This window comes from Camelina sativa, chromosome 6 (assembly GCF_030686135.1).
Source record: "Camelina sativa cultivar CO46 ecotype springtype chromosome 6, ASM3068613v1".
NCBI lineage: Eukaryota > Viridiplantae > Streptophyta > Magnoliopsida > Brassicales > Brassicaceae > Camelina > Camelina sativa.
In genome coordinates, this window is record NC_141885.1 from 28592539 (window position 1) to 28608585 (window position 16047).

The 16047-nt window shown below is 40.2% G+C and overlaps 5 protein-coding genes, 1 non-coding gene and 1 pseudogene across 10 annotated transcripts; 3 read left to right on the forward strand and 4 right to left on the reverse strand.

The window, feature by feature from the left end:
* Nucleotides 1-427: 427 nt before the first annotated feature.
* LOC104793764 (glutathione S-transferase F8, chloroplastic-like) lies at nt 428-1595 on the forward strand. Its single transcript, XM_010520187.2, has 3 exons — nt 428-639; nt 751-799; nt 960-1595. The coding sequence occupies exons 1-3, from the start codon at nt 484-486 to the stop codon at nt 1406-1408; spliced, it is 654 nt and encodes a 217-aa protein (XP_010518489.1). The 5' UTR covers nt 428-483; the 3' UTR covers nt 1409-1595.
* A 326-nt stretch (nt 1596-1921) lies between these two features.
* On the reverse strand, nt 1922-1992 carry TRNAG-CCC (transfer RNA glycine (anticodon CCC)). Its single transcript has one exon. It is a non-coding gene; the product is annotated as a tRNA-Gly (tRNA).
* Nucleotides 1993-2149: 157 nt separating this feature from the next.
* On the reverse strand, nt 2150-5583 carry LOC104793765 (putative indole-3-acetic acid-amido synthetase GH3.9). The gene is made up of 5 exons (XM_087456275.1): nt 5226-5583; nt 5033-5134; nt 3515-4338; nt 2995-3430; nt 2150-2626 (listed from the first exon to the last, which is right to left on the reverse strand). The coding sequence occupies exons 1-5, from the start codon at nt 5519-5521 to the stop codon at nt 2230-2232; spliced, it is 2055 nt and encodes a 684-aa protein (XP_087312401.1). The 5' UTR covers nt 5522-5583; the 3' UTR covers nt 2150-2229.
* Nucleotides 5584-6849: 1266 nt separating this feature from the next.
* Nucleotides 6850-10771, reverse strand: LOC104793766 (dol-P-Man:Man(5)GlcNAc(2)-PP-Dol alpha-1,3-mannosyltransferase). 4 transcript variants are annotated; one of them, XR_769407.3, is made up of 15 exons: nt 10386-10771; nt 10244-10278; nt 10008-10145; nt 9850-9918; nt 9610-9767; nt 9452-9518; nt 9300-9353; nt 9020-9108; nt 8808-8924; nt 8586-8695; nt 8437-8515; nt 8295-8351; nt 8019-8195; nt 7758-7932; nt 6850-7291 (listed from the first exon to the last, which is right to left on the reverse strand). XR_769407.3 is itself a non-coding variant. In XM_010520189.3 (13 exons), exons 1-13 carry the CDS (start codon nt 10549-10551, stop codon nt 8015-8017), a joined length of 1320 nt encoding a protein of 439 aa, XP_010518491.2. In that variant the 5' UTR covers nt 10552-10771; the 3' UTR covers nt 7828-8014. The 4 variants fall into 4 exon arrangements, 1 of the variants encoding a protein (XP_010518491.2); XR_015560148.1 differs by having other exon boundaries at nt 9020-9190; XR_015560147.1 differs by having other exon boundaries at nt 9191-9353.
* Nucleotides 10772-10973: 202 nt separating this feature from the next.
* LOC104793767 (translocator protein homolog pseudogene) lies at nt 10974-11919 on the forward strand (annotated as a pseudogene). The gene has a single exon (XR_015560149.1). The product of XR_015560149.1 is annotated as a translocator protein homolog pseudogene (transcript).
* A 480-nt stretch (nt 11920-12399) lies between these two features.
* On the forward strand, nt 12400-14029 carry LOC104793770 (REF/SRPP-like protein At2g47780). The gene is made up of 3 exons (XM_010520193.3): nt 12400-12857; nt 12948-13371; nt 13468-14029. Exons 1-2 carry the CDS (start codon nt 12534-12536, stop codon nt 13338-13340), a joined length of 717 nt encoding a protein of 238 aa, XP_010518495.1. The 5' UTR covers nt 12400-12533; the 3' UTR covers nt 13341-13371; nt 13468-14029.
* LOC104793769 (WD repeat-containing protein GTS1) lies at nt 13411-15521 on the reverse strand. The gene is made up of 8 exons (XM_010520192.3): nt 15336-15521; nt 15009-15222; nt 14824-14919; nt 14601-14675; nt 14357-14467; nt 14174-14265; nt 14015-14099; nt 13411-13909 (listed from the first exon to the last, which is right to left on the reverse strand). The coding sequence occupies exons 1-8, from the start codon at nt 15437-15439 to the stop codon at nt 13553-13555; spliced, it is 1134 nt and encodes a 377-aa protein (XP_010518494.1). The 5' UTR covers nt 15440-15521; the 3' UTR covers nt 13411-13552.
* Between the last annotated feature and the right edge of the window lie 526 nt (nt 15522-16047).

Consider the following 16047-nt stretch of genomic DNA (forward strand, 5'->3'; position numbering starts at 1 on the left):
TTCGTTTCTACGAGAGGTTAGACATTTTTCTTATTTGTTTTCATTTCACTCGTGGTATTAATCATATCATATATCTCATTGATGACGTCTACACTTTTGAGAAACAAGAATTAATTACACAGGAAGGATTTGTTTGCTTTTAAAGGCTAAAATGCTATAAAAAAAAAAAAAAATTGATAGAAATTAATTTGTATGAGTACAATATATTTTATTAGTGGACATGATGAATCTAATAAAGTTTTACAAAATAGTAGAGGGGGGATTTGTTTCTGGTTTTAGATAATAAATCATGATTCTGGTAATAATGCAATAAAAAAAAAAAAAAAGAGAGAGAGAAGGTTCTGGAAAAGAAATTGGTAAAACAATTCAAGCTCGACTTTGCCTTCTTCCTTCTATAAAAACACCATTGGTTTCATCATTCTTCTTCATCCAATTCCCAATTTCAACAAAATCAATCAGATCCAACAAGTCTTCTTCTTCATAATGGCAAGTAGTACTATCAAGGTTCACGGAGTTCCCATGTCCACGGCGACCATGCGGGTCCTAGCTGCTCTCTACGAGAAGGATCTCCAATTCGAGCTGATCCCCGTCGATATGAGAGCCGGTGCTCACAAGCAAGAACCCTTCCTCTCCCTCAACGTATGTATACCCCGACCACCTCTTTTTTCCTTCCATTGATTACAAATTCTGATCTGACCATTTCTTTTTCTCTTTTTTTTTTTTTTTTTTTTTTTTTTTGTTGCTTTTCAGCCCTTCGGACAAATTCCTGCTCTCCAGGACGGTGATCTGACGATTTTCGGTAATTATTCATTATTATTTATTTATTGATTTGGTCCTAATCCATCTAATCACATACATCGTTAGGTAGTTTAGTCCTAATCCTACATCATTAGTCCTCAAATATGTTTTTTTTGTTTGTTGATTTGTTGTTAATACATATATATGATATACTGATGCAGAGTCGAGAGCCATCACACAGTACATAGCAGAGGAATACAGTGAGAAAGGCGAAAAGCTATTCTGCCCTGGCTGCAAGGAGGTCAAGGCTGCTACTCTCATCTGGCTTCAAGTTGAAGGTCAACAGTTTGACCCTATCGCTTCTAAGCTTGCCTTCGAGCGTGTCTTCAAAGGCATGTTCGGTATGACCACTGACCCCGCCGCTGTCCTAGACCTCGAATCCAAGCTCGCTAAAGTCTTGGATATCTACGAGGCCAGGCTCGCCACTTCTCCCTTCGTCGCTTGCGATTGCTTCACTTTGGCTGATCTTCACCACCTCCCTGCCATCCATTACCTCATGTCCACCGAATCCAAGCAGCTCTTCGAGTCTCGCCCTAAAGTTAGCGAGTGGGTCAACAAGATCACTGCCAGACCTGCTTGGGCTAAGGTCGTTGACCTCCTCAAGCAGTGAGTGAGAGAGACTGACTTTGTGTTTTGCTTTCTTGTCTGTCTTTTGAGTTTTTTCCTTTCTACCCAAAATAAACGAATCCTCCAGTGATTCTCTATTGAGTTTGTGTTTACGCGCTATTTGTTATGTATCATCTTCCGTGTTATCTCGTTTGATTCACGTAACGTATGTGCAAAACAAAATCTTTATATTTCGGGGCTACTTCTACATTTCACCAAATAAGAGGTTCGAATGTCATTAACCAGTATATATATAGCATAAAAACTATTCTCAAGAATGTAGACAGTATAGATATATACTTTTCCAAACCAAAAGGAAAACAACAATAACTAAGAAAGATAGACTGGGAACACTTATGTAAATGATAATGAAACAAACTAGGAACACGCATTGCTGCTATCAAAAAGCCCTTTTATCTACCCTGCCGACATGCATAGAAAGAATCTTTAATACGATAGGAATAAAGTATGGGAAAATACTAAAATAAAAAAAATAAAAAAAAAAATACGAAGAACTTGCGCATCCAGGGAATCGAACCCTGGTCAGTACCGTGGGAGGGTACTATGATACCACTACACCAGATGCGCTTCTTGCCGCATTCCTCTACATCTTAATTTTTTACTTTAGGACAACGCGTGCGGTCCTGTACAACGTTTAAATTAAACACTGTGGTAAATACCAGAAGCGGAAGAAACAGAGTGGAAGCAACGATAATTTTTTTTGGTAATACTATAGATTTGTATCTATATATAAAACGCAGCTTATTATTACAATTAAAAAGAGAAAGAGTGTATAATTTAGCCATTGATTGAAACTCCTACGGATCACGGGACCCAAGTCGGGTCACGAGTGCTAAAGAAAGAAGCGGTTACGTGTCCGTTCAAGAGCTTGAACGTTGCACTGTTGTACTTGACACATCTCGGCGTTTTATACTGATTAAACGACCCTCCTTGGCTTATAATCATATCCATCAGTTTCTCGAACGTTCCTGGTTTCACCACTCTTATCTCTAACGCACCTATCGATCTCTCTTTCGTCCTGCATTGTCTGTAAATATAGTCCAGCTCTTCTTCAACCGCTACGCAACACTCTTCTACCAGTTTCGGCTCCAGCTTCCCTTGGATCTCCCAGAAGAGCACGTAGTGCCCTGGCAGCGATGAGGTGTCCGCGTAGCTCGTGTACTCCAAAAGCAACGCCTTGCTGCCAAGTGTTGGGTTTTGTCAACCTCTACAGCCCCTCAAGCTTAAACCTTTGCCAACAAGAACAACAAAAGAGCACAGCAAAACAGAGCAAACAATATCCTTGAGAAGAAGAAATCAAAACAGAGCAAGAGAAAGAGAAGAAAGAGCACACAGAGAAATGTTAACCCGGTTCGTGGTGTTAACTAACCACTACATCCGGTCGGAATCAACAGATTCCCAAACTCCACTATAATCAGAGACAAGTTTACAGAGATAACTCAAGTGACATCTATGGATCTTAACAACCAAAGACTCACTAACAACACTCTGTAACACTTAAGAAAACTCTCCCCAAGATTACACTCTCACAAGTTTTCTCTCTACCAGATTATAGCTCTCTCTCTTTACATTGTGCCTCTCTCCCTTCTTACGGCCGCTTGGCTTGGCGACACACTTTTCCTTGTGTCTTCTTGTCTCTTTATATGAGAGACAAACCCCAGAAACCCTAGTGCTTCTACAACACACTCCTCTACAAGGAGACAAATTGTCCTTCTTGGCCAGCTAACCAAATGCTCCTCTTTGTGGTCCCAAAAGTAACTCAACCCATCTTTACTTTGACTATAGTTAAAACCGTAGTTACCTTTGATGCTTGAGAAACAAGTTCTCATCTTTACACCAAGCTTCTTCTTGGCTAACGTTATGCTCCTGTGTAGATCTTCTTCGTTGGTTTTGTCCAAGTCGATGCTTAGAACCACGTTTCTCCTGCAGATAAACCGAAACTGTGGTGCCTTGTTGTAGAACCCCGCCACTTGAAGGACGTCGCCGATTCTGTAACGGTACAAACCTGTCCGAGTAAGAAAGGATACAATCATCAACCAGTCGGAAACCCTGATTGATTAAAACACCAAACCAAAGGACGTTTCTTTACCTGCGAAAGTTGTGACGACCAGCTCATAGTAGCGACCGAGTTTGACACTGACCAAATCAACAACTTTATCACAGGGGACTTGCTCATCGTCGTCGAGATCAAAAGAGAGTGTCCCGTTTTTGCCGAGAGGAATAAACTCGAAGTAGCACATGTTAGGCAAGAGAGTGAAAACAACGTCCGATGGTTTGGAGAGTGGTTCCACGTTGACTCCAAAGTAAGTCTCAGAGGAAGCATACATTGGACAAACCAATGGAATCTTGCCTTGGCTAAACAACTCAAGTGCTGGTATGTATTGAGACATGGAGCCCGTCACTACTGCTTCGATGAACTTTGCTTTAGGCCAGAGCTGACACAGAATCCCTTTCCACGACGAGCCTCTACAGATCTCTTCGATCTCGCTAGCTAACTCTGGATTCGGCGACGTTAAAAGACTAGACATTGCGGTTTGGCACCCTGGATCGGTGATCATGGGATTCAGACGACCACTGCGGATGTCTTCACAGAGCTCACTCCATTTCTGCTCAAGATAAGAGATTGCACGGAGAAACGCTGAAGCAAAGACAGCTCCCAAACGCATCACTTTGTGGCGCTGAATCAGAGCGGCTAGTAGCTGACAGTACATGCTTTGGTTGCTGTCTTCACAAAGGATGGTTTGGATCGGACTGGTTAAGTCGTTGAATGGATCATAAGGTCTACATTGGAAATGCTTGCTCTTGTAGTAACTAGTGAGGACAGCTCTGATTGGTATACCACAAGGAGTTGATGTTTCCGCCTTTACAAAATTAAGGTACATTGCTTTTCCTTTGTCAAGTCCAGGTATGTACCTGTTAAAAAAAAAAAAGTTAAAATCAGAGTAAGAAGAAGATGGTTAAAAAGGTAACCAACCTCAATGGATATGAAAGATTCTTGAGGTTTAGTGAGTGCTGTTCAAAAATTCTCAGAGAATCTTTGGGTGGGGACATCAAACTGGCGTGTGGATAATAGATGATGTATGCAAACTTTTTAGTACATTACATGATATCACTAATTGCCCAAAAAGCAAAATTTTAAGAAGAAAGCAAACTTCTTGTGATGACTTATTGGTACCACGGCCAGTACCTCTATGAGTGGTGGTAAATGAATCCATATTCCATGTGTTAGTGGGGTACAATGATTATAAAACCATATTCACAATGAGGCTTATCGATAAGAAGATTGATAAGCATTTTTGTTCTTCCACTTCTATAGATTAGCTTTTGAGGCAAATCCATTATCCTCTACAGCTACAAGAACTGTCCTAGTGGTTCTCTTTATGGAATATTAGATCAGCCACTTTGCTTTTTTTTTTTGGGCATGATGGTCACTTTTGAAGTAAATATTCATGTCCATACAAGATGTATTTCCTTTTTAGCTCTCAAAGATATCAGAAAGAAGAAAAAGAGCTTTCCCTTAAGCTTTAAACAGCATCCAGGAGGATGTTAAAGGCGATAGAAAAGGACAGGAATTATTAAAGAGAAATCAAAGAAGGGCTTTACTGACTTGTTCACAATTGGAATGATAAGATTGTAGAGAAAAGTTCGGCGATCAAGATCTTCTGAAATGGTCGGCATTAGCTTTGGCTCTCCACCAGAAGTCCCAGAGCTGCCAAACGCAAGAAAGCAACTGCAGTTCATTTGTAGCTAAAGATGGGAGGCATCAACAAAGAAAGATTCAGACAAAAACAGAAACTGACCTGCATAATATTTCAGTAATAGGATGGCCAGTAATAAGAGAAGAGTCTTCTCCATTAGCAATTCTATGAATGTACGGATATATATCTTTGTACGTGATGATTGGCACAGAGCGTTTAAACTCCAAAACGTCCTTAGGGCCTTTCATGTACTTACTCAAGTACTTTATGTCCTTGTTTCTTTCTAAGATCCCACATAAAATGTTTTCTTGAACCTCAGCAGCTTTGGAGGTGATTCTCTCAAGCTCTTTTAATGCATTTTCACCTTTGTAGTTGTAATCAAGCTTCATTACATCCATTTTCAGCTTAAACCAAAGATAAAAGAAGAATAAGAAGACGAAGAAGAAGAGAGGTAATGAATGCCTCAGGACTCAAAGCAAGGAGGTGTATTTATAGTGGGTTTAGCCATATTCACATACCTAGAAATGGATATTAACTTTGGCTTTGCAATATATCAGTTAAAGGGGAAAAAAAAAGAAAAGGAAGAAGCTCAGTGCTGATATCATCAATTATGCAAGCTCAGTTTCAAGGACAATACGTATAAGATAATCATGTACTTAACAGACACTAACAAAACAATATTGTGTAAACACATACATAGCAGCTTCTTTCTACTTTTTATTTTGAACCAAATCGAGCATATTGGTGTTAAGTTGACTTTCTGCCACATAACATGCACCTCTACTGGTCATTAGCAGAACCTTAGTGGCTATGAATAAGATAAGTCCACAACAGCTTGAGTTATGTTACATATTACCAAAGAGTTATTCACAGTTCTCAGTAAATGAAGAGACTTTGATCAGCATGAGAATCGAGGAAGCAATCTCAACCATGCAATATTTTATCAAAAATCTCAAAAGGGGACCACATGATCAACCAACCACTGTCATGATCACCAAGCTTTAAAACATGATGCGTTTGGTGCTCGCCGCATCTGATAATTAGCGAAAGTCCACCACTAGCTAAAACAATTGCTGACGATGCTCTATCCCTCAAGAGGAACAACTCTAACCAGACATTGTGGAGGCTGTTGGGGGTGGACTCTTTTTCCATATGCAGAAAAGTTAGTGACAAACAAAGCATACAAAAAGCTAAAATTGGGTCTCTGTGTTATTTTGGTGACTCAGTTTAGCATATAATGTATCGCACTATTGATCCTTTTTGGAAGTAATCCATTCCATGCATGGTGAATCACTTCTCACCATTCCCATAAAAAAACAAAAGAGATCTAACAGTCTATAAAGTCAGATGTACTATTGGTTCAAAGCCTTATCTACAGTCTGTATCTGTTCCCTCTTCAGATTTCCTTGTTTTAAAGCTGAGTTTTCATAGCACAGCATCAGTAAAACGCATATTTCTACCTATGTGGGGTTTATTAAATGTGAACCATGTGAATGCATAATGTAGCGACCCTGTGAACCGATGTTATAAGGTAAAAAAGAGAAGTTGTGTTACACGAAAACTACATGGCTGTTCTAGTGTCACTATCAAACTTTTGACTATTTCAGTGAGACATATTTATTCTTCCTGTGCAAGTTGTAAAAAAGGCTAAGAACTTCACTTTTCCTGGCGTTTCCGTGTTAATGGAATCAACAATCAACAAAAAAAAGAAACAGACAAGCTGATATCAAATTGTAACAAGAAGTTGTCTATGTAAGGCAACTTTAGATTAAATGGATGCAGAACAACACTGAATGTCATATGTATCAAGACTATGTTATCACCGAGTCTTATCTTATTTATTAACAGAAAGAAAAGGAAATGAAGATGGCTCATGGTATAAGTAGAAGAAATTAAAACAGATAGACAAGGTGAAGCAAAGCCCTACGAAAAAGAGCTCATGCCTTTCTATTTTCGGCGTCAAACTTCCATTGCCACCACCAACCAATGTTTTAACAAAGATACTTCTCTACCAATATTTAGTAGAAGCGTCACCAGACCATAAATGTAACTACAATTGAAAAACTCGAGTCCTTAGTGAGCTTTGGAGATCTTTATATGGTCGCTTTTAATTAGCTTCCTCTAGATTCAGCTTGATCCAATCCACTCCCACATTGGATTGGACTTACCTTGATCAAGTTCAATAACAAAAAAAGTTACTAAAAGAATAAAGACAAAAAGAAAGCAATAAACATGGATTCCACACAGTAAGAAGGCAACAGAGCACAGTGAAAAGTCTAATACATATAAGTTAGCATATCTAGATGGAGAGAGAAGTTTTCACAAAAAGGCACAAATTCTACACCGAGGTCAAATCAAGGAAAAGCTAAGAACCCAGTTAAAGAGCATAAATAAAGGTTATATTAATTAAACTACGAGATTTAAATGCTTCTTCTCTTTTTTAAGATTCCCGGAAAACAAATTTTGTTCCTTCTGAGATGAGAGAGAGCTGTCTAATTCTTTGCCTTTCGAATCCTTAACACAACTTGTTACATCACTCCCTTCTACAATCAGACATCTCGAACCCTATTGTAATCCCAAAAAACCTCAAAAATTCTTTAAAATGTAATACAAAGATTGGAGCAATCGACTCACCAGTCACCATCATTGTTAGCTCACCACCATTGTTAGCTATTGGAAACAGGGTCCGCCAAGGAGAAGAAGATTGAGATGGGAACGACAAGAATATCACGCGCGGCTTGTAGTGTTTTTTTTTTTTAAGACATTTCGTACTGAAAAGACATGTTTTAATAGACCAAGATTTGCAGAACTGTATATATAAGTTAAACTGTAAGTATTTCAGCTTATCTAGAAGTCTTAAAAACAAAGAAAATGAGAGAGCATCAAAAGGTTCACATATGCTTTTTGTGTCTTTGGGAGTTTTTGTCTTCTTTGACTTGGTAAGGATTGTCTGAAGGAGCAAACCAGAGACCCATTAGGGTGGTTAAGTGTAGACACATTAGCAAACCCGAGGAGGCTGGTGTTGATGGATACACGTTCCAACAGAGCTCTATACCAACGAACAAGACCAACCTTTTTCAGTCAAAAGATAAACAAGAAGACTGGTGTTAGGGTTTCGTATTTTTCTCACTGTCGCTTCGCTACAGGTAAATAATGCGGGAAGAAAATTACCGTAGCCAAGTGGGAAACAGTGTTTTCCATAGCAGATAAGGCAGCGAATAGAAGTACCTGTTATGATATCATATGAGTATTTTTCGTTTGAGGCAAAGAATGTACGGCAAAAAAAAAACAACAGTCGGATTAGTTTTGTTACCATGAGTAGAACTGGTAGTGCAGAGAGCGAGCACATACAATTCCAATGAAATTCCCAACAAACATGGCCGTGACAATATCTGCGAATCAAGTAGAATTCGTAAGTATAGACATAGAAGAATTTATGCTATAAGGACTGTAAAAGCTTACGTTCTTTCGTAGGAATCCCTGAGGTTGAGGCATCACTGAACGAGAGTGAAGACGGAAGCGTCAAGAAAAAATGCCTAGAACGCATGAAGCCTATTATCCCGCCTTCATGCCTACGAAAAATCAACATATTCGCTATAATGAATACTACACACACAATATCGACTGAGGTCTGTGGTAGTACAAAATAACGCTGCTTTCTGAGAAATAATTGTGTGTACTTACTTGCACCATTTATAATTCGCAAACGCGGCAAGAAGACAAAGTTGAACAACGAGCAAGCATACTGCAAACTCTTTGGACACAAAAAGTCGTTCTGGTACAAATTTGAAGTTAACAGACCTGTTGAGAGCACAAACTAGAGTTAGAGCTAAGAAGATGCATTCAGATTCCATCAGCATGTTTATTAGATTCAGTGGGAGAGGAGAAGGGAATACCAGAAGTGTATAAAAACACGCCCAAGATCAAAAGCGTTTGCTATGTATGAAACCGGATATGTGATCAGAAAGGGCAATCCCACGAGTATCTGTATAACCAACCATTCATCGACCAGTTGAATAGTAGTCCTTGCATAATCAAAATTTAAATTCGCTGATATTGCAACTCACCTATTTACATTGGAGAAACAATTAACAAGTTTCCAGCTTTCCATGGAGAAGCAATACTAGGCAGGAAAATTGGTGAACAATGGGACTTTGTAAGAGATAAAGTGAAAACCTGAACAAGAGCTGCACCAGCTAAAGCGGACACCACTCCAACTATATTCATGGCCTGTGAATAGTAAAAAAAAACTTCACATATGAAGAATCAATGCTAGAAGAATAATAAAGCAAATCCACAAGCTAATTATCTTCCTCGGACATATATACCTTTAGTAGCAGAAGTAACAAAGGTGGAGCATACAAAAGTACATTCATCTTTATCGAAACAGCTCCACTGTATCAAAAGAAAAGGTAAGCACACTTGGTCAATTTCAAGGACAGAGAAGAAAAAGATGTTGATCACAAAAGCAGCAATCTTATATTACCTGAAAACAACCATCCCGAGGTGCCATTTACGACAGAGAAAGAGAGCCACAGACGCATGTAGGAGAGTCATGGCAAAACAATCATTAAAGAGACGGAGAACAAAGATTGAATGTATTCTCTTGGATAAACAAAGTAGACTTAGCGCCCACCATGGCACCTGAAATAGGTACAAGGAGGAAGAAGTCTACTCAATACTCTTGCATGAAAAGAAGAGAAAAGAAATAAGGATTCATAGATACCACATCAGTCTTGACATAGATGAAGAGGACGATAGCCAGATTGACAATGTAGAGAACACCAAAAAGAATCTGCAACATGTAAGAGAGTAAAGTGAGATAAGCTAAGGAAACAGAGTAAAGTGAGATAAGTGGCTCAAAGAGAAGACAATACCAAGTACCTGAGCTGGGTAGACTTGCCCTCCAGTTAAGCTCTGCACTGCAGAGTAAACATAGAGGAAACCGGCCGGGTAAACCAATGGCCCTGTATCACCTTTCAGGTTCCCATAGTCTCTCTCTCCCCCGAGAAACCCACTAACCTGCCCCAATTTGACCCCCCAAAAAAAAAAAAAAACAACCCAATGCTTTCAGTAAAAGACGACACTTTGACCATTGACTCAGAGATCTGAACACGAACCTGTGACATGTAAGCATCCCAATCGATCTTCGTGTCTGTTGTCAACAAAAAGGGACGAATTCAGGTTAATACCATGATGCCCAAATGCGCATTTCGAGAGACACGGAAGATATATTATGTGAGGAATTAAAAAAGATCTCACATGGAACATAAGCGATGATAAGTGCGACGAGGATTGCATCAGCGAGAATTAGCGCGAATACGAAAGGAATTGTAGCGTTTTTGAAGAGATCGGATCGAACCGTATCCTTCCCGTGCCGACGGCTACGAGAGGCTCTCAAACTCGCCGGTGATGAGGCTCCCGCCATGGAAAACAGAGCAAATCGCACCAATGTCTACCGAACGCCGCGTAACAGACAACTACTTCCTGTCCATATACGACTCCTCTTTTCTTTAATTAGCCCAAATCAAAAGTACTTATTGGGCTTATTAACTTAGTCGGTGTAAAGCCCAATAAAGACCTTTTTTTATAATATTTCTATATATCGAAAATATCAAGCGATAAATATCAAAGAATAGAATAGGGGAAGTAACGTGATCTTCCCAAAAATGTGTGTATGCAAATTGCAAATTCATCAGACATGGAGCTTATATGTACTAAGCACGTGTCCACACTTTTTCATAAACTTGGATTCATATAATCGCAAAAGAAAAAGAAAAAACAATTAATTGGCGTTCCACGTCTATACATTTGTATCAACTACTCGGCTTGTTTTGTCCCCACGTGTCTATCTCCATGCTTCTTTGGCTATTCTTTAAAAGGGAAACGACCACCTCCTGATTATTCTCTTATTGACTAAGCTTCTTCCCTCTCTCATTAACTTTCTGAAATCTCAATCTCACTTAATCAAATCTTGTTTCTTTTGGTTCTGTTTCTGTGTGGACGTCCACTAATGGATTCTCAGGACATCAGGTACCGTGGCGGAGACGACAGAGACGCCGCAACGACGGCTATGGCCGAGACGGAAAGGAAACACGCTGACGACAACAAAGGGAAACTCCATCAAAAAAGGGCCATGGCGAAACGCGGTCTCAGGTCTCTGACCGTAGCAGTTGCGGCTCCTGTCCTCGTGACGCTCTTCGCCACGTTTTTCCTCGGCACAAGCGACGGCTACGGGAACCGTGCTCGGTCATCGTCATGGATCCCACCTCTATGGCTCCTACACACCACGTGTCTCGCGTCGAGCTGTCTCATGGGCCTGGCTGCGTGGCTCGTATGGGTCGACGGTGGTTTCCACAAGAAGCCTAATGCTTTGTATCTTTACTTGGCTCAGTTTTTAGTTTGTTTGCTTTGGGATCCGGTTACGTTTCGGCTCGGGTCGGGAATAGCGGGGCTTGCGGTGTGGTTGGGTCAATCTGCGGCGTTATTCGGGTGTTTCAAGGCCTTTAGTGAGATAAGCCCGGTCGCTGGTAATTTGGTAAAGCCGTGTCTGGCTTGGGCTGCGTTTGTAGCCGCTGTTAATGTAAAGCTTGCAATCGCGTAAACGTCACCATGTTTGTTTGTAGAGAGAGAGAGAGAGTCATGTAAGCGTTTTTTTATGAGTGTTGGGGTTTTTTTTCTTGTGTGATATATATATACATAAAAAGATGTCTTGCGATCCAATGTTCTGCTCATTGTGGAGTAACAGACATGAACTTGATATACTAAAAATAAATAAATACTATATATTAGTTCATTCCTCTTTTGCTTAGAACCATACAGTCAAACTAAACGACCAAAGCACCTACTGTATCTAAATTATTTATCATGTTCATGTTTGTTACTCCGCAATGATTGTTAATGGGCCGTTAACAATGTATACCTTCTTTCCAAAACAATTTTTAAGGGCTTTTTCAGTTAGTGGTAACACAAATATTAGGCCCAGTAAATTGTAAAGACGTGATGATGTGATATTGTGACCGTGATGTAAAGTAGAAGCGATTATAAAAATAAAAATAAAAAATGTAGATGATAGATAGCGAACGAGAGGTGCTTCGGCTTTTGATTTTATAGTATTACCCTCGAGACTCGTGCCAACGGAATGGCCGTGCCTATCGTGCAACAGTCTCCGACCCATGCCCCTACACGTGTCGTAACGGTCCATTAGAAATATGACATCTGTCACTACGACAGCTGTTCTAGCGGTCACTCGTCTGTCTCACAACCCAATCCCTTTGCTTTTCTTCAACAAAGCCTAAAGAGAAAAGAGGAGACATGCCACGTGGGCTTTTTTATCAGTTTCAAAATAGTTAAGAGTCTTTTTAAAGACAGAGTGAGGCTCTTCTGTAACGGCTCCACGTTTTGACTACAATGGCGGAAGATGAAATCGTAGTCGAAGAAGAGCAATCACCGGAGGAGGTAGTAACTCCACCATCTGAATTGCCTTCCTCTTCACCGTCGTTTGTGGTGGAAGAAGACGATGACATGAAGCTCAAGCACTTGGAATTCATCCAAGTCGCGGCGGTCTACTTCGCAGTCTGTTTCTCAACGCTCTACGAGTTCGCTAAAGACAACGCTGGTCCCCTCAAACTCGGTGTAGAGAACATCGAAGCTTCCGTCCAGACCGTGCTCTCGCCATTATACGACAAATTCCACGACGTTCCCTTCAAGCTTCTCCTCTTCGTCGATCGTAAGGTAATTTAATAGAGAGATCAATTCGATCCCGCCCATTCCTAGGGTTTCAACTGATGATAAGTACGTGAGTTTGCTTGCTTTGCTTTTCAGGTGGATGATGTCTTCTTCGATGTTGAGCCATACGTTCCTTCCTTGGTGAAGCAAGCTTCAAGCCAAGCGCTAACGGTGGCCACGGAGGTGCAACGCGCAGGCGTCGTGGACACAACCAAGAACATCGCGAGGAGCGTCCGGGAGAAGTACGAGCCAGTGGCGGAACATTACGCAGTGACGCTGTGGCGCTTGCTGAATCAAGTGCCGTTGTTCCCGGAAATTGCTCAGCTAGTGATCCCCACGGCGTTTTACTGGTCAGAGAAGTACAACGATACTGTTCGTTACGCCGGCGACAGAGACTACTACGTGGCAGAGTATCTACCGATGATTCCTATTGAGAAGATTTCTGATATTTTGGAACAAGATCAATGTCGAGCTGACTACTTGCACTAATGAAACCAAAGATTCCTTTAAGCATTTACATGTACTCTGTTTTTCTCTTTCCTTTCTGCAATTTTTGCTATTTCAAGATGCAATCTTTTCTTTGATATTTCATTAAACCAATTTGCCTTTTTTTAAGTAAAAAGAGAAAGAGACATAAAGGAACTGCCCTCTTCACTGTTGTTATACAGACACAAGACGCAGTAAAAACAGCTGTCGTTTTTTTAGTAAGGAGAGTGTCTGTTTTTCTTGCGGTTTCTTGGAGGCTTAACGACCAATTCACTTGAAGTCCAAGACCGGTTAATGTCGGTAGAATTCTCGTCGGACTTCCAGCAACATAGCCGCCCGTCTTCACCACCTGTCCATCCAAATAACCCTGCAGCTCCTCCATACTCACATGGCATTCGCAGAACACTCCTTACTACATCGATGTGTCCTCCACCAAGAATGGCTTCAGCAGAACCGACTGATCCAGGCCCTTCACAATTCACCGGAAAATAACCAATGGTTCCTGCGCAGGTTCCACCGATCACCCACAAGTCGTCACCCCCTGGACAATGGCAATCAACAAAATAATCAACCTGTAAAAGAGCAATGAGAAAGTTTTAAGTCTTTCAGTAATCATTCATTAGGTTGCTTCGTTAGTGTTATTGTATTCGTTAAAAGGAAAAGAATGAGATAATTACATTATCTTGTGTCCAGCTATCAGATGCGAGTTCCCGAGCTTTCTCTAGGTTGATTTCACAGCTTCCATCTTGCCAATTCCAAACACTAGAACAGAGTAAACAGATTAGAGACGGTGCAATTAACAGACTAAAGATGAAGAGGAGTGAGCAAACGACTACCTAAGAGTTTCTATATGAGTGAGACACCAGAGCTTTTTATAGCAATCCCCAAGGAAACCTATTTTGCCAATTGAAGTTCCTATGTTGATCACCTAAAAGAGCGGTCAAGGCAAAAAAAAAAAAAAAAGGGTTTAGTTGTCTCCTATATTATCTCGTTTGAAACCTTAAAATATAAAAACTTACAGATTCGAGATGGTCATCGTCATTGATATCACCTTCAGTGTTAAAAAGACATATCAATCCATCCACGGAAGCTGAGAGAAGCTTGTTTGGGTTGTTAGGAACAAAGTGTACCTGTGATTAGGAACACCCACGAAATAGAGGTAAGTCCTAGTGACTAAACAAGAAACTAGTTCGGCTGGCTCTATAGATGATAGAAAAGAATTGAACTAAAACAACATCAGAGAGGAACATAAGCAAAACAAACCTGAGTGACGTCGTCTCTGTGAGATTCCTCTAAACAAGCGACTTGCTTCGAGTTTCTCCAATCCCACAGAAGAACCTGCACCCATGACTTATACAGATTGTAACAAGCTATATATATGGATGGAACATAAGAACCGGCCCTTTTCTCAGAGTGTATACCTTTAACACAATTAGAGATAAAGGAAAGATACAAAAAGGGGTTTATATGTGGAAACCTAACTAACCTGCTCTTTGCATCCACCAGCCAAAAGATGATCTGAAGCACCACCATAGGAGAAGCTGAAAATCTCCTGATCATTCCCAGTATCAATGCACGAAACCTGAAAACAAAAGCATCAACTTAGACATCTATAAAATCAGATCAGCTTCTCTAAGTTAGTTAATCCCAAAGAAAGAAAAAGAAAAAAACCTGTTGAAAACTTCGCGTATCCCAAGATCGAATGGTCCCATCGGAGGAACAGGAGTGCAAAAGGTGAGGAGAAGCGGCCGAGTCAGAGGAAAACGCAATTTGATTGACGGTATCGGAGTGACCTTTGCATTCGCCGTAGTACTGACCAGTGACAGGGGAGTAGAGCTTGACGGTGTTGGTAGATAACGAAACCGCAATAGCTGTCCAATCGAACCTGTGGGGAAAAAACAAACAAGAGCTGGGTCTCAATGAACCTAATTTGGTAATGGTAAAAGAGCAAAAGGGAAGAGAAGGTCTTTTTTTTTTTTTTTTTTTTTATTATTGTACTTTGGGACAATCTGGAAGACGTAGTCAGAGCCGAAGTTGGTCTGAATAGAGTTCTTCAGCCCAAATTTCTTCACTTGACGATGATTTTGAACCTCCACTTCCATCCCCGACGCTTCTTCTCTTTCTATTTGGTTTTTGAGTCAAATTAACAACAATGTGATATGAGGGAGGTTTTAACGGTTTTAGGGTTTCTTCTTCTTCTTCTTCTATTATAATAGGTCACAAGTGATATGGGCCTGTTTTAACCTTTTGGCCCATTTATGACCTAACATCACCACCGTCCCTTAGGATTGTTTGTTAACCGAATAACGCCAACAATGCAGCAATGCTTGATTTGGATACGCAAACAAAAGTCTAGTTAGAAGAAAGTCCAGTTTGCTCTACAAAATCTTTACTATTTCAGTTCAACTATATTATTATCCCGACATGTACAATTCTTAGAGAGGACGACCTAATTAAGCAAAAATCTAATTCCGACTACTCAACACATTAATTTAATATTTTAAATTGTAGTTCATTTCGTTGAAAGAAAAATGAACTAATAATTTACACTTTCCCCGGTAACAACTGTTGTATTTTTCGTCTAAGCATATATATACAGTAGACTGACTACTCCTAATAAAACATGTTGTTTAATTTATTAACTTTGCCTTTTTTTTTTTTTTTTTTTTTACTTTATAAAGATTGCTAAGTTTTCCGCAGATTTTGTTTA

Excerpts from the sequence above, each read along its gene's own strand:
- LOC104793764 (XM_010520187.2), top strand. The coding sequence starts at position 484 with ATGGCAAGTAGTACTATCAAGGTTCACGGAGTTCCCATGTCCACGGCG. Across the intron at positions 640-750 it reads AACCCTTCCTCTCCCTCAAC|CCCTTCGGACAAATTCCTGC; the intron begins GTATGTATACCC and ends GTTGCTTTTCAG. Across the intron at positions 800-959 it reads CGGTGATCTGACGATTTTCG|AGTCGAGAGCCATCACACAG; the intron begins GTAATTATTCAT and ends ATACTGATGCAG.
- LOC104793769 (XM_010520192.3), bottom strand. The coding sequence starts at position 15,439 with ATGGAAGTGGAGGTTCAAAATCATCGTCAAGTGAAGAAATTTGGGCTG. Across the intron at positions 14,266-14,356 it reads ACGATGACCATCTCGAATCT|GTGATCAACATAGGAACTTC; the intron begins GTAAGTTTTTAT and ends CCGCTCTTTTAG. Across the intron at positions 14,100-14,173 it reads ACTCATATAGAAACTCTTAG|TGTTTGGAATTGGCAAGATG; the intron begins GTAGTCGTTTGC and ends ACTCTGTTCTAG.
- LOC104793766 (XM_010520189.3), bottom strand. The coding sequence starts at position 10,551 with ATGGCGGGAGCCTCATCACCGGCGAGTTTGAGAGCCTCTCGTAGCCGT. Across the intron at positions 9,919-10,007 it reads GGCAAGTCTACCCAGCTCAG|ATTCTTTTTGGTGTTCTCTA; the intron begins GTACTTGGTATT and ends TACATGTTGCAG. Across the intron at positions 9,768-9,849 it reads TCTATGTCAAGACTGATGTG|GTGCCATGGTGGGCGCTAAG; the intron begins GTATCTATGAAT and ends TACCTATTTCAG.
- LOC104793770 (XM_010520193.3), top strand. The coding sequence starts at position 12,534 with ATGGCGGAAGATGAAATCGTAGTCGAAGAAGAGCAATCACCGGAGGAG. Across the intron at positions 12,858-12,947 it reads TCCTCTTCGTCGATCGTAAG|GTGGATGATGTCTTCTTCGA; the intron begins GTAATTTAATAG and ends TTTGCTTTTCAG.
- LOC104793765 (XM_087456275.1), bottom strand. The coding sequence starts at position 5,521 with ATGGATGTAATGAAGCTTGATTACAACTACAAAGGTGAAAATGCATTA. Across the intron at positions 5,135-5,225 it reads ATTACTGAAATATTATGCAG|CTCTGGGACTTCTGGTGGAG; the intron begins GTCAGTTTCTGT and ends TGCGTTTGGCAG. Across the intron at positions 4,339-5,032 it reads ATCATTCCAATTGTGAACAA|GTACATACCTGGACTTGACA; the intron begins GTCAGTAAAGCC and ends TTTTTTTAACAG.